Source organism: Nothobranchius furzeri, chromosome 6 (assembly GCF_043380555.1).
Source record: "Nothobranchius furzeri strain GRZ-AD chromosome 6, NfurGRZ-RIMD1, whole genome shotgun sequence".
NCBI lineage: Eukaryota > Metazoa > Chordata > Actinopteri > Cyprinodontiformes > Nothobranchiidae > Nothobranchius > Nothobranchius furzeri.
This window is the reverse complement of record NC_091746.1, coordinates 29,922,781-29,939,110: the sequence shown is the minus strand read 5'-3', so window position 1 is coordinate 29,939,110 and position 16,330 is coordinate 29,922,781. Positions and strand designations below refer to the sequence as shown.

The 16,330-nt window shown below is 44.2% G+C and overlaps 1 protein-coding gene and 1 long non-coding RNA gene across 3 annotated transcripts in view; one reads left to right on the top strand and one right to left on the bottom strand.

Annotated features, from left to right (window-relative positions):
- The window catches only part of glra3 (glycine receptor, alpha 3), a 47,070-nt gene that overhangs the window by 16,140 nt on the left and 14,600 nt on the right, over positions 1–16,330 (bottom strand). For both annotated transcript variants that reach the window (XM_070552680.1, XM_070552681.1), the window contains exons 2-6: positions 11,694–11,824; positions 10,827–10,894; positions 2,494–2,717; positions 2,062–2,144; positions 165–302 (exon numbers count right to left, since the gene is read on the bottom strand). In XM_070552680.1, the coding sequence (XP_070408781.1) occupies positions 165–302; positions 2,062–2,144; positions 2,494–2,717; positions 10,827–10,894; positions 11,694–11,824 (644 nt within the window). The remainder of the gene's footprint in view (positions 1–164; positions 303–2,061; positions 2,145–2,493; positions 2,718–10,826; positions 10,895–11,693; positions 11,825–16,330) is intronic.
- Positions 2,691–11,161, top strand: LOC139070440 (uncharacterized). Its single transcript, XR_011520949.1, has 3 exons — positions 2,691–2,777; positions 4,275–7,074; positions 10,802–11,161. It is a non-coding gene; the product is annotated as an uncharacterized lncRNA (long non-coding RNA).

Below are 16,330 nucleotides of genomic sequence, written 5' to 3'. Positions count from 1 at the left end.
AATTGCAGACACATTTCTGTGTTTAAATCTAGTTGTGGGAACAAAGTTTTACAAAACGCGTCCTGAATGAATCAGACCAGATGTTTAGTCTCTTAGTTTCTGATAAAATGTGATTTAGCTTGTTTAGCTCTTCTCCTTACAACTGCTACCTGTGTGGGTGTTACCTGTGTTGTAGTGCTTGGTGCAGTATCTGAGGTCCGATTCGTCTTTGAGGATGAACTGAGGAAGGGTCAGGCCCTCGGCCACCTGAACCGGTCCATTTTCCTGCCATTCAAAGATCAGGTCGTTCATGGTGTAACCGACTGAAAACACAACGTTGATCTGATCAACTAGAAGTTTCACGGAGACATTCTGAAGGAGACCTACATTGCTGCTGCGGCAAACATTAACTCAGGGATTCTGTGAGCTGAGTCACATGTTTGATGTTTAACCTGTAGGAGAAGAACAAAGGTCTACAGAAGCTAGAAGGGGGTTTAGAAAAACAGGTTAAATTTTTGCTAACTACTAAGCTCCACCTACCAGGGAAACTATGCAGTGGTGGCGCCAGGGGGGCGCTAGGGGGCGCTATAGCTACCCCTGGATTAGTCATTGCACCCCAAATAAATATTAGATTTTTTTTTTACAATTTAATTTTAATGTAATGTGTGGATGTGATAATATTTAACATACAAAACAAAAATAATCAGTAAATTATCATATAGATAGTAAAAACATGTCCCCCCCCCAAAAAAAAAATTACGTCCATGAAATGAAAACAAACAGGTAAATGGTAAATGGCCTGTATTTGATATAGCGCCTTCTAGAGGCCTGGAACCCCCCAAGGCGCTTTACAACACAATCAGTCATTCACCCATTCACACACACATTCACACACTGGTGGGGATGAGCTACAATGTAGCCACAGCTGCCCTGGGGCGCACTGACAGAGGCGAGACTGCCAAGCTCTGGCGCCACCGGTCCCTCCGACCACCACCAGCAGGCAACGTGGGTTAAGTGTCTTGCCCAAGGACACAACAACAGCGACAGACTGAGCGGGGCTCGAACCTGCAACCTTCCGGTTACGGGGCGAGCACTTAACTCCTGTGCCACCGTCGTAACCAGTGCAGGTATGCCTATAGTAGGGATGGCCTCTGCTCCTAACTCCAGTAATTTGTTTTCTAGCCACTGGAGCGTGGCTAATTCCAGCATAGAGAGCTACAGTAATCCAGGCCAGAAGTATTAAATGCATGGATGACTTCATGGTGAGTCTGTGATAATGGTTTCATCTTCACACGCGACGCAGGTGGAAGATTCATGATCTGACAACAGCATCTTCAGATTTCACACTCGTGATCATCCCGTGATAGCTGAACAACTTTAGGTAAAGAATTATAAAATGAACAGAAAAACCAGTTTTTGCTCCATAATTCTGGGAGCTGGTTTTGGGTTTTTGGGGCTTCCGGTGTTCTGAACCACAGAAGGGGAGGGAGTCATGTCGCTAAGGGAGTATTTTCCCTTTGTTGTGTTTTTGTGATGCTGTTTGACATCAGAGATAAAAATAATCCCTCCCACGTCGGTAACCACTAAACAGGTCAAAGGGCGTAAAAGCCTCGCGGCTGGGGTCGGACGAGGACTAAATCTGCATGAATCTTTAATCACGACTGAGTTTCTGAACACGGTTTGTTTTACTGAGACAAGATAAGAGAAAACAGCCTAAAATAAATCATCAGTGTGAACAAAGGATAAATGGAGTCATGGTGCTCCTTTACTGATCTGGTGAGGTTTCCGGTCTGCTGACACGGAGCAGCCTCAGCAGCGTGCACACACTGATTCCCTGCAGGAATATGAACAGATTGAGTCAGTGAGGTATGGAATAAATGCACATTCAGCACAAACCAGACATGCTCATTCCGCTGTGATGAATAATAATCTGCAGCGGGGGCTGAAGCACCAAGACAGGAAGTCATTATTCACTAAACTGTGATGCTGCTGAGTTCATCGACATGAGAATCAGCATTTAGACCAACTCGGTGTTTTCACTTCCAGCTGCTAACGAGGAGCAGGGTCAAAGGTCGTACTCACAGCTCTCCAGCTGCATGATGCAAGTCTGAACATCCATAGGGAAGTTCTTCAGATCCATGGGACACGACAGCGTCAGAGTCAGTCTGACACAAACAAAAACACAAACTTGGTTATTCCATCGTCAGCTCCTGATGATATAAAACATTCTTCTAATTTGTTTCTACTTTCACTGATTTAATGAAGCAGAAATAATAAAACAAAACTTTTACAAACTTTTTCTGTTTTTCTGATTTTTGTCCCAAAAAAATCAAGAATTTGAACGTCTTAAAATTGTAACTTAATAAAACAAAAACATGTTTCTTTTTTTTAACTAAGAAAATTCTGATTGTGTTCATGAAGCAGCTAATCTCCCTAATCCCAGATCTTAATCCCAGACTTCTCCCATTACAGTCTGATTGACATCACTTCTCCCAACAGGAAAGGGGACCTCACCTAATGGAATACAAAACATTCCCGTTCTTAAATATCCGCAGCAGCTTGTTGTCCGTGGTGACTTCATGAAAGTGGGCTCCCTTCTCGTTGGCAAAGAACAGATCCGGTTTCCAGATAGAGTCCAACATGGACGGGTCCAGGTCCAGGGAATCGTCCGGGTACTCGGCGTAGGCCAGTCTGGGGTCGTTCCACTGCTGACGGAGGAAGATGTTCACACGGTAATCCTGCAGTGGAAAAACATCAGAACCTCCCTCAGATTTAATCTGATTCACCACCAGGATCTGGTGAGTCAGTGAAAATGTGGAACCTAAACATGTTCTCCTCTTGGAACCGGGAACAACTTAAAACTACTCAGGCACACATTTTAAGATGTTTTATTTTTTTAATATCTAAACAAGTTAAAGTTACAAACATTTACAGACAAAACATGATGTTTTCATGTTAATTAAAGGGATACGATGCAACTTTTCATACTTTAAAATCATTTTGTTGAGCCAGTATGTGCTAAAATGACCCTTTTCAGGGTCAGTGACATGGCACTCAGGCCCCCACCACGCCCGTGGTCAGATTACCACACTTGCAACTTCAGAGTATCCGGTCCGGTCCCTATTAGTGGAGTGAGCTGTGGAGTGGATTGGAGCTGATACGAGTTTCCTGCATGTCTTAGATCATGAACACAACTGATTTGTTTGATATGGTGATGAATCACTCCTCTAGAAACTACAGAAGGCTGAGGAGACACTGATTACGTTTACATGCAGCCAATATCCGGGTTATGATCGGGTTAAGGTCGGGATTCGGGTTTCTGAGTCAGAATAACCCGTTTACAAGCATAAATAGAAAGAGTTACCTCTAACTTGCATTACCCGATGTAAATGCGGACGTTGGGGTAGCGTCAGGACGTATGGACTACGTCCAGACGCAATATGCGTCGTTTCCGGTTCTTCTTGTTCCGGTATCCGTGAAAACAACAACATGTTTGCCAGTTCGGAAGAGATAGTGACCGCGTTTGTTTGCGCTTTAGTTTCCTCGTCACTCCAAAAGTGTGGTGCTGTGCCGCGACTCGCCATGTTGCTCCCAACTTGTTGTTTACTTCCGGAGTTCTGGCGCATACAAGACGTCTCGCTACTCAAAAGACCAAGATTCCTTGAGAACAGAGCATGCGCAGAACACACGCTTTGATGGGGATATCCCGATGTGCGTTTACACGACCAAACATTCGGGTTAGAAAAGGGTTACCCCAGGTGTAGTAACCGGGTTTTTAAAAACCCGGTTATGAGCATATCCGGGTTTGTGGCGGTGTTTACATGGACCTGGGAACCGGGTTATTGCGAATATTCGGGTTTTAAAAGGGTTACTGGCTGCATGTAAACGCACTCATTACAGCAGTGGGATTAAGAAGTTACAAAGACAAACGCACAGCGAGGAGATTAGTTTAAGTCCTGGTATTACAGACACTAGGGGGTGCTAAAAGCAAGCTAAACTGCTTTAAGGCACATAATTTATGTCAGAATGCTTCTGTTAGTTCAGCTCTGTGGACATGCGTGCGCACACACACACACACACACACACACACACACACACACACACACACACACACACACTTGATCTGTAGGTCGCCTGATTCACACTCCAGAGCAGCAGGGGGTGATATTGAGCCAAGGTAAATTATTATTAAATATGAAATAGTTAATGTTTGAGGATTTTTCTACGTGATTTAATAAAATGACTTTTTCCTTGTTTATATTTAAACTCAGTCCTCTCATGTGTCTTTGTCTTAGGGGCAGCAGTAGCTCAACAGGGTGAGCGGGTTGTCCAGTAATCGGAAGGTTGCAGGTTCAATCCCGGCTCCGGACGGAGAATTCTGCCGTTGTGTCCTTGGGCAAGACAGTTAGGCCACCTTGCCTGCTGGTGGTGGTCGGAGCCTCGCCTCTGTCAGTGCTCCCCAGGGCAGTGTGTGAATGTGTGTGTGAATGGATGAATGACACACTGTAGAGTAAAGCGCTTTGGAGTCCTGACTCTGAGAGGCGCTATACAAGTGCGGGTCATTCATCTTGTGGCTCTGCCCCCACGGACCATGGTAACAAAACTAAAAGGACAAACAAGATCCACGAAGAAGAATTTATTCAAAATCTGCCCCAACTCTAGTATTTTTTAAATCAAAACGTTCATGCATTCATTAGCCTATGATTGTTTCTTCTTCTGCACCTTCTGCTCACCCTTAAACTTTGCCTTTTATCTGAATCTTAAATCTGAATTTAATTGCTTTTAATTAAATTAAATTTAATCATGTTGCCTCTGTGTGTGAAATCTGCCATACAAATAAAGCTGCCTTGCCTCCATTTAATCTCTAATAGTTTCTAATCCAACATGACATCACTTGTTCACTTGCCAAAAATAAAAAGGCAGATTATTCTTTGTGAAAGTAAAAATGAAACCCTTTAACAGAGGTAATCCAGGGGTTTCCTTTAATTCAATGTTTTAATTCTGGCTCTGTTTGCAACCAAACAAGAGTCTCCTCACAGGACTATTGGCTCCACACAAGGTTCCCAGAATGCACTGGGAACTCACGGAGCGTCTCTGCTCGTTTCGCTCACTAACTGGAAGTGACATCATCGCTCTTCCACCTCGCTGCCCTTCTAACTGATCTGGAGTCAGAGAGAACGGATGAGTTGATGACTCAACCTCTGATATTCGTTACTCTAAACAATTTTTATTATAATCAGACCAAAGTTTCACTCCCAGTGAAGACGGAGCTTTAATTTGAAAGTTTAAACCCTCAGAATTAGTTTGAAGCCACTTCCTGTTTGTCCCCACAGGTTCTGCTGAGACCAGCAGTTTACCACTGGTTTGGTATCACCTGCTGCACCACACAGTTACAGCAGAACAAACGCCAATATTACAGCTCTGCAGGAGTTGTGTTGCACATTAATCACTGATGCAGATTGACCTCTGACCCTCAGGGCCCAAAACGTCCCTGCAGATGTGATGTGTGCCAGCAGGTATAGATGCGGACTTTGGTGAAGTGCGGATCTAGGTTGCAAAAGGGGTGTGGTCAACTTCCACACGTGAGAATCGGGACACCCACCACCTGGGATTGTGCGACTGAAGGGCGCACGTGTGGAAGTGTGAATATTGGGATTTGGCCTAGGTCCTTATGAGTAGACGCCACGCTTTAATCTCTTGAGGAGTCTACCTAGCCCAGTAGCAGTGGTTCTGGTTCTAATCACTGTAAATATCAATAGTTTCTGCAAATAACTCAGACTGGAACACATCACTTGGAGCTTCTTGTGCGGGTAAGTACTGCAGAACCAACAGAATCACGTTCTGATTAGAGAACAGTGACAACCCCTGTCCCAGCTCAGATCCAGACAGCCAATAGACTATTGCCAGTCCTTTCCTTGGTTTCACTGTGCTTTTAAGAACCTTTGAACTCATTTGTTTGGTTCTGCAAATGTGGCGCTCCCAGATGTTTGCAGCTGTGGCTGATTAACCTCTGAGGTCTGACGGAGAAACAAGCTGAGCTCCAGAGAACAAGCAGCTGAAAGAGAAGGAAGCTGAGACCAAAATTAAACTAACAATAAAACTACCAGACACAGAGTTGAACTAGAACAGTACCCTATCAGAACCAGAACCAGAACCAGAACCAGAACCAGGGTGGATTAACGGAGATGAAGTCATGTACAGATGAGGAGAGTTTAACAGCAGCAAATCTGTTTGTGGTGGATGTAAAGCAGGATGGTGATCTGGATTTAAGCCCTTTGTGTGTGTGTGTTTGTGTGTGTGCGCATGCGTGCGTGTGTGTGTGTGTTGAATATTCAACAGTGAACTCAGAAGCCCCTCCCCCTCTATGTTCTCATCCTCTCGGTGATGTAATGGTAACACGGACTCTGTTCTGACTGCTGAGTTAAATGACTTCTGTCTCTGAGATTATTCAGGTTTTATCTCAAAGCTTTCACACAAACCTAACTTTTTCCTTTTCATACAGTCGGGGTTTTCTTCTGAACAAAATCCAGTTTTCCACCATGAACCTGTGAACCTGCTCGAGTTTCAAACCCATCCTGGTGAATGGTGTTAAAGCAGAGCTCACCTCAAACATCTCTATGAGAAAAAGACTCTTGTCCTCTACCCAAGGAGGCGGGGCTTGTTTTAGCGCTGGGCAACAAAACAATGTATATATGTGTTGTGTAGACATAATTAGCATTGTAGCTGTACAGCTAATGATGGTGAGCACTGGTTCTGACGAAGTTGAGAAAAACTATCGATCTGTTTGAGCTCCTGAACCAGAACCACCCACTCTAGCAGCAACACGTCCCAGAGGCGAGTGAGTGCTAAGCTGCCTGATCAGCTGATCTACTCAGTCTTTACAGTTACCCACCACCTGTTTGTATTCTGGGAGGTTTTCATCGACATCATCAATAACTCATTCAATTAATTTGTTTCTTAGGCAACTCGAAACCATCAGAGGTGCAAATAAATCCTCCGTGCTGACTGACAGCTCTGGTCATGTGACCTGTGACTGACAGCTCTGGTCATGTGACCTGTGACTGACATTGGAGGACTGGGCAGAGAAGACAGATGGTGAGAAGAGAAAATCTAAATCCTGTAGTGGCATGACTCAGTATCCTCTTCGAACCACATCTCGTCACCATAGATCAGGAGATTTAACTGACCACTGATACCGTGATGTCACTCAGATCAGCATCCATTCATCCATCTGGACATCCATCAATCCATCCTCCCGACAGCAACTCAAACTCTTAAGTTGATGTTCTGACGGCTGATAGGTGGGGTGATATGTAACAGACTAAACAGTAAATCCCCCAAAGGGCTGACCATGCCCGAATAAAACAAGATTATTGGTAAAACAAAAACAAACGGAGAATGAAATTTAGTATCAAAACATCACATTTAAAATACCGAGATAAAGAAAGTAGTTTTGTCTCATTTCAAAAATAGATCAATAAAAATCTAATTGTCACGTTGAGAGTAGGGGGAGGTTAGGACCCAAGATGCAGAACAACCAGACGACATGAGGCAGGAGCGATTTGTAAAAGTAAAATCCTTTTATTAGGATGGGAACAAAAATCCAAAAAGGCAGGAAGCCAAACCTAACATCTAAAACCAAAAAGCTCACTTATGAGCAGAGACCTAGAGACCTGGGGCAAACATCAATGGACCAACAACCACACTTAGGCCCTGTCCACACGTAGCCGGGGATCTGCCAAAACGTAGATATTTTTCTACGTGTTGGCCTGTCATCCACACGAAAACGGAGTTTTTTCACACGAAAACGGATCTTTTTAAAAACTCCGGCCAAAGTGAAGATCTGCGTTTTCTCCGTTTTGGGTGTCTGCGTGTGGACGGACACAACCGGAGTTTTAAGGTCCGCAACGTCACTTTCCGCGACAAAAAAATGCTGACATCACGTGTGCGACCTGTGTTTACACTAGCCGACAGCATGGATGCCCTCAGAGCTGCGCTCGCTTTATCAATCGTCCAAGCGCATTTTGCTTGTTTGTTTTTGCAAGTGGAATTACTGCTCCTTGCGGAAGACCACAGACGAAGGACGAGGTTAAGAACGGGGGAAGTACTGCCGCCTACAGGTCTGGCATGTCCTTAACAACGTATTTATCCAGGTACGTGTGGACAGAGGTTTTTTTTAAACGAGGTGGTGTGGATGCAAGTTTTTGGAGGGGCGGATATTCGTTTTTAAAAAGACCCGGCTACGTGTGGACTAGGCCTGAGACGCAGACAGGGTTATATACACAGGGGCTGGGTGATTAGGGAATTGTGCACAGGTGAGACCAATAAACAGAGGAGGAGCACAACGGAGCAGGGGAGGAAACCAGACCTAAAAATGGGGAAGGGAGCAAAATGAACTAGAGGGAGAAAACAGACTAGATGAAACACTTAACAGCAGACTAATGATAAAAGGTGTCTAAGGGAAACCTAGAGAGCCTGGAGGGGGTTGGGGACACACGGGGACGCTGAAACCTGGGGGGAACACCTAAAGGGAAAAAACCTGGAGAGGCCTGGGGAACACAAGGAGACACATGAGGGAGACGCAGGACGCAGACCATGACACAAATATTAAATCATCAGATAATTATATATCTCACAAAAAGTCAAGAGCTAGACGGCTGAGAAATTAAAAGTATCTGAAAACTGGAAAAAAACATAAAAATAACAACAAACAACTTTAAACCCAATGACTATAAATTCTCTAATCAAACAGGAATAATCAAACTAAAACTAAGATACCTGCCACGACTAAAACACATTGACATGTAAAATAAAACAGGAGGGAAGTATTGATCTGAGCAGGAAACTAGAAGTGAACACAGAGAAGGAAGCAACATGGTAGTCCCAAACCACCCCAACAGCCAACAGGAAGAAATTCCAACCAGTAAAAATTTCATGGAATAAATCGGAATGTTACGTCCAAAATATCAGCAGATGAAATGAAGCATGTCAATGATTCATGAGATTTTAGTCTCCTCTGTACAGTCCACTCCAGAGTCTGGAAGGACCAGGGTTAACCCTCTGGAGGCAGGCGTTGCAGATGTGCAACAGTTAAACCCTGCCTACCTGGTTACTCCACACACGTTCTTCCTGAGCATTGTTTAACTCAGACGTTCCCCTGAGGGACTTAGTTGTTCGTCCTGAGAGGGTTAAAGAGGTTAACGGGGTCAACTGCTAGTGTAGAAACTGAGAAGTATTTAAATAATGATGATTGATTGAATGTCCCGATTCTGTGTGAATGTCATCGTTGCTCTGTGTAGCTCGTGTGCAGCCTGACCGACTTCCTGTCACTTTAACGTATTTGCTGTCAGAGTCGCTAAACGTCTTCTCTGCACATCTGCTATTCCTGTCTGCTCATCTGTCTCCTCTGATTTCTATCTCCGTCTGCCTCCCTCCATCATTATCTGCATTCATCTGGCCTCACGTTCAGCTTTCACTCAGTTCATCCTAAAATAAGAGCATGGAGTGTCTGAAGATGTTTGCTTCTGAAACAGAACAAACTAGGCAGAATCAGAAAACAAGCAGATGTTTTAGATATTCTCAAGAGCTCAGGTGACCTTTGATCTCCGGCAAATCTCGAAGACCACAGGAACATTGACAAGGATGGGGCTCATCCCAGAATCTTGCTGCTGAAGACTAGCTGATAAGATCTTCGTGAGTTTCAAAAATGTCTCAAAACACTCTTGATAGTTTCTCATGTGAGTTCCAGGGCCTCTGGTTGCTGGAAGTTAAAACATGTTCCAAATATTTTAAGTTCAATTTTATTCTCAAAAACTTTACAGGAGTCTGAAACTCACGAGTTTATAGAATACGTCAGACAAATGTCAGAGAAAAGAGAAGCAAGAACAATGTGAGTTAACAGCAGTGATGGGAATAACGGCTAACAGCTAGTCTGAGCTAATGGCTGGTCTGAGATAAAAGCTAATCTAAAAATATATCTAACAGCTAGCTTAGCTTAATTGCTTTTACTGTTGTGTTGTGCATTTGGTATGTGAAAGGGGGATGTCAGATCTGATCTCATAACAAATCTACCCACTAGTAAAAATGACCTTGAACCAATAGTATGAGATAACGGCTAGTCCGAGCTAACAGCTAGTTTAAGCTAATGCCATTCTAAGCTAATAGAGTTCAGCCCGGATGAAAGTCTCTAAAGCTTTAACCTCCTTAACTTTAACACCATCATTTTCACACGGGGTTGTGTCAGCAGAAATTTTTGTATGCTTCTTCCCTTTTGGCCAAAAAATTTTTTTAAGCCTCTTTAGAAATTAAACACAAAAAACTTTCTATCATGTGTTAAATACAGACAAATAAAAACTAAGGGTTTGCAGATTGTTGGCTGACCTTCTATATTTGTGTCTTTTCAGAAAACAAATAGATTTAATTTAACTTTCACCGACAAATAATTTAGAATCATAAAGACTTGAAAAAAATCTTCAGACACATTTGGATGTTTAGTGGAAGGAGACTGGTACATTTTCCGGTTTCTGAAGGCAGAAAAGGAACAGCACCGCTGTCAGATTCGACTGAACCAAGCCGGCAGCCTGTTTGTGACCCGAGCACCGCTCTGAGAGAACTCTCCAGATTTATTTATGTAAATCTGTTAAAAGCAGACGGGCCTGAAACAAACTGCAGAGTGCAAAAAGCCTTTCAGGCTTTAATGTAAAATGCACAGAACATTTCCATGTTTAACGTCTCTCCAGACAAACTCAGCTCAGATTAAATCTCTAAAACCCTCCAACCAGACCTAATATTAAGAATAAAAGCCTTGTTTTTTTTTCTACAGGGATCCAGATGAGTGGGAATCTTACCATGGTGGTCTCAGCGATGGAGCCAAAGCTGTTGATGAAAATGTTACAGGAAACGTTCACCGGAGGACCTGCAGCATGAAACAGAGCCATCAGGTAGACAGACAGACAGCAGAAAAAGCATCTGGTTATAAATGTTTATTTCTGATTAAAAACAAAACGGTTCCTGCTGAGAAGATCCTTATGCCCAGTAATGTTTTGGAAATTTTGATTAAAGAATTCCAATTTCTGCAGAACCTGTTGGGGTTTAAAACAAGATAACATCCCATTCATAATAATGATATGCAGAAAGGTCAAACTTTCAACAACAAAAAAAGCTAATGCAAAGAATTTACCTTAAAATAAATAAATAAATAAGCAAATAAATAAATAGAATAAATAAATAAATAAATAAATAAATAAATAAATAAATAAATAAATAAATAAATAAATAAATAAATAAATAAATAAAATAAAGAACTTCAAGTCCATCGTTTCAACCTTCCAGGATTCAAAATAAAACATTTCTGCAAAACAAAGATGATCAGACATGAAGTCAGCAGGAAAAATGCTAACAGACCTGTGATAAAACACTAAATAAATCAAGGTGACTGAAAACACAAAGCGAAACATCTGGAGTGCTCATCAGGTAGAAAAAACAGCCGAGTGAATAAAAAACTACAACAAAAATAAAAAAGTTTAACAAAAAGGAAAGAAGCAGAATCCAAAAAAAGACATGCTTTAGTTTAAACACCTGGGGTCGGGGTTTGGGTCACAGTCAGTATTAAAGGTGTTCAGCTGCTTTGGGCTGTCAGTACAATCTGGTGTTTATGTCCACAGAGTGACCTGTTAGGAGTCACAGGGACATCAAAACCTTTCTGTCAGAACTACCTTTGAAGTTGGGTCTGATTCGGGCGTCGTATCCGGATGTGCGTCCCATCAGTTTGTCCAGAAAGTCAGAAGGAGACATCGGAGCGTGCCGGGTCCTCGTAGGTCCATCCAGCTCCTTGGACCGACTCATGCTGTTGGGAACACAAACCACAATAAATGGGAAAGAAAATCTGGAGAGTTCTGGTTTCATGGTGAAGGTGGCATGACCCACTGAGCAACCAGAACATGGGTGTCCTCTCTCTTTCTACAACTAGTCTTGTATTTGTCTCCATGGTAACTGCTTTGTTACATCCTCATGTGTGGACAGATCTGGACAAAAATGTCAGGCAGATTCATGAATGTGGTTCTGAAGGTTCTGCTACATGTAAATGTTCTAAATCAAAAGACAGATGAGTCAGAAGAAAGATGGGTCAAAAGTTCTGGTCTGACTGGATCTCGTCACTCCCAGGACGGGGAAACAGACCCAAACCAGGAAGTGACTGAACCCTAAGCAATGTAAAATAGGAGTAAAGAGTGTGTGTGTGTGTGTGTGTGTGTGTGTGTGTGTGTGTGTGTGTGTGTGTGTGTGTGTGTGTGTGTGTGTGTTGTCTTATCCGGTTCTGGATCAGTGTATCAGAACCATCTCTGTCAGGTTCTGCTTCATTAACGGGTCGTCTGTGATATCATCAGGCTAATGATGCAAAGCCCATCATCAGTGACATTTAAACACAATCAGGTCCCTGCAACAGGGTGTGTGTGTGTGTGTGTGTGTGTGTGTGTGTGTGTGTGTGTGTGTGTGTGTGTGTGTGTGTGTGTGTGTGTGTGTGTGTGCGTGCGTGAGCAAGCATGCATGAGTGTGTTTTCATGGAGTGTTTGAGCAGAACTCTCTAAATGCCAACACAAAGCATGATGACCCTTAAATTACACTTGGGCCTGAGTGAGTGATTGTGCGTGCGTGTGCGCGTGTGTGCGCGCGCGTGTGTGTGTGTGTGTGTGTGTGTGTGTGTGTGTGTGTGTGTGTGCGCGCGCGTGTGTTTTTACTGAAGCAACCAGCGAACCCTAACCCAGGACCACACACTTCCTGATTCCCATCCTAGTGCCATTTCAGGTTCGGTGACCTATCCATTGACCTTTGAAGGCAGCTCCTGCTCACCCAGCAGGTTTGACCTCAGACGACCCCGATGTCGGATTTCCTCGTCTGAACAGGGCGGCTGACTAGAGACACGGGAGCAGATTACTCAGAAGGGAGACGAGGAGCGACAGCTGGAGGAGTTCCACCAGACAAAGTCAAACAGAGTTCAGAGCGACGAGTTTCATCTCCAACAACACGTCACTTTCAGCTCCTCCCACAGGACCTCAGGGAGTCAGTGGACAAGGGGCGGGGCAAAACCTGGACAGGTGACATTTAGCAATCTGATTCTGATTTAACAAATCTATTACTGATCAAACATTTCTTATGTGGATTTTTATTCATTCGGTCAGATGAAGTGACGTAAGAATTATGTTAAAAGGACCAAACAGGAAAACAACTTTAAAATGTGTTCCACCTGCAGGTAACAAGATCTGAACCTGGCAGGAGCTCCTGATCTTGTTAACTTCTGCATTTTTATCTTAGTCCTTTATAATCTTTCTATCTGATTCTAACCAAAGTCACATCCTGCATCATCACGCGTGTTCTCAGTCTGCTGAGTCGGTCCTGAGACAAGGACACGCCTGAGTCAGACATGTGGACAAGGACGTCTCTAAAGCGCCTGCAGGAGCATCTGAACTCCAGCTCCAGTCCAGAAGCTCCTCTAGCTCCAGATGAGAGGATGATCTATAGATGTTTCATCCCTGAAGATGATTTCCTTCATGGGTCCGACAGATCATGCCTCGTGTGGATCTGAATCCTTTGACAGATGCTCCAGGACATAAAATTAGATTTAATAGAAACCAAATAAAGGAAAACATCATGTTTGTGTTTGAGGAGCTATAGCTGATCTCGTCTGGCTCTGATGGAGACCCCAGACTTTCTTCTTCTAGTTGACATGAGTCATCACATCATGTCAGCAGATTTATAATCTGAAGCGTCACAATCTGAACCTCCCGCTCTGCAGAGTCCCAGAGGGGTTCTTCTGGGTTCAGATCCATGTCTGCAGAGGCCGGCTGAAGTCACCGTCATCTTCAAAACAAACGTTTGTGACAAGAAGCTAAAGTTTTCCTGAATGAGCCTTCAGGAAGCTGATGTGGAATCCGGACTCAGGTGATGAGAAGAAGAAGAAACGATCGCTCAAGACAAAAATCACGAGGCGCTTCACCAAAAAATAAAATAAAAATGTAAATTAAAAATGAAAAAGATTAAGTCTTTGGGCCCTAGGCTTTGCTGCTAGACTGTCCCCCAGTTAAGGGACGGTCAGCTTGAAAATATCATAAAATTTGAAAAATAAATAATTGTGATGAAAACGTAAGGAATGGGAAAGAGAAAATGAAAAAGAGAGGTAGTTAGTGGATCCCGGGAAAGTCAGAACTGGTAGGAAGAGCTGAATAAGGAGAGGGTCATGAAGAAGGTCACACCAAAGCCAGCTTGAACAAGTGAGTCTTCAGCTGCTTTTTAAAGGAGACCACTGAGTCCACTGGTCTCAGGCTCAGGGGGAGAGAGGTCCAGAGTCTGGGGGCCACAGCAGTAGATGATCTGTCACCTTTGGTCTTTAGCCTGGTGCTGCACAACCAGTAGTACCTCAGGGACCTGTGTAGGGACTGAGAAGATCACCTGTATGATGGTGCTTGTCCATGTAAAGCCTAAAGACCTTGAAATGGACCTTGAAGTTAATCAGCAGCAAGTGAAGCTGGAGGAGAAGTGGGGTGATGTGGACAGATGGTCAGAAGCTGAGGGCAGGCATTCTGAACCACCAGTAGAGGGTTCAGGGAGGTTCTACGAGTTGCAGAAGATCACAGAGACCATGTCCAGACCGGCAGGACCCATGTCTGACGAGTCTCTCTCTCACTCACACACTCGGGTCCAGTTCCTGGAGCAGGAGTTTGGGAGAACAGAGTGATCCCGTTTAATGTTCATGGAGGCAGCAGCTGATCCCAAACACACACGATCTCAGCTGGCCTAGATCAGAGTGAGCACACACGCTAACGGCCACAAAAAACACTGAAACACACGGGTCATGTGACCAGCAGGAGTCCTGCTGCACACACACACACACACACACACACACACACATATGCACACACACATGCACACACACATATGCATGCACACACACACGCACGCACACACACACACACACACACACACACACACACACGCACACACACGCAAGCACGCACACACACACACACACACACACGCACACACACTATTACAGCAGCAGAACACCTTTCTAAAATTTCTGTGGGCGGAGCCTAAGTCTTGTAGACAGAACAGAAGCGAGGTTTCCCGTAGGCTGATCATGACCGAATGTGTTCAGTTCTAATGCAGTTTGTTAAAATGAGATCCAGGAGCTGCTCGTCTGGAACTTTCCGGCCATCCGACGCTTTAAAGATGAAGAAGACATCAAGGTCTCCTCTCCAGCTCACGGGGACACTTATTCACACTCAGAGATCAGCACAGTGGACCCCCCCCCCCCCAGCCGAAGTGAGGGACTTAGGGGTGTTTACCACACACAACATTCACTTCACACACAATGGAGTATGTGCAAAAAAGCATGTTGGACGTGTGAAAACAGCCTCGCTCTAACCATGAAGCGGAGCGTGTTGGCAGGGTCTTGGGTCGCTTTGTGCAGATCTAGCTCTGATGGAGGCGTCCCAACATTGTGCCGACCTCTTCTGCTGGAGGAAACATCTGGTGTCACTTTAAACTCTATTGACAGCGAAGATAACAAACCCTTCTGGGAAGTTTTGCCCGCAACAGTCTCACCCAGCAGCAGCATCCTCCAGTTACTTTCATTCTGAGCATCCTCCGCTCTGACCTTTTCCTTTAAAACACCAGAACAAAGGAAGCAGCATAAAGCGGCGCTCTGAATCATTTCCTCTCATCAATAATGGAAGAGCGTCTCCTCGTATGGAGTCTGATGGTCGTGAGACTCAACAAGGGCAGATGAATATATTTAATTCACATTTCTGTCCCGTTTCCTGCTGCTGATGTTGATATTAAAACCATCTTTGTTGTAACATCTATAAAACATGAACCAGCTCTGAAAGCAGACAGGAGAAACAGATGGATCAGAGATCAGCTGATGGTTTAGCTCACCGACTGTCATCTACGAGTTGTGAAAGTGAGGCGTCTGAATACTTACTATTATTAGCATTAGCCACTAGCGCGTCTCTGCAGCTGATGATTAAGGGCGCCCCCAAGGGGTGGCCAGGGGTGGCAATGGCCACCCCTAGTAAATGAGAGACAGTTGAGACAGTTCTCCACACCTTCATCTCCTCACGCTTAGACTACTGTAACTCTCTTTTCACGTGTCTGAGCAGAACCTCCCTGAACCGTCTACAGGTGGTTCAGAACGCCTGTGCTCGGCTTCTGACCAAGTCCTCCAAACACACCCACATCACCCCGCTTCTCCTCCAGCTTCACTGGCTGCCAGTCAACTTCAGGGTTCATCTCAAGATCCTGGTTCTGGTCTATAGGGCCTTACATGGACAAGCACCATCTTACATTGGTGATCTTC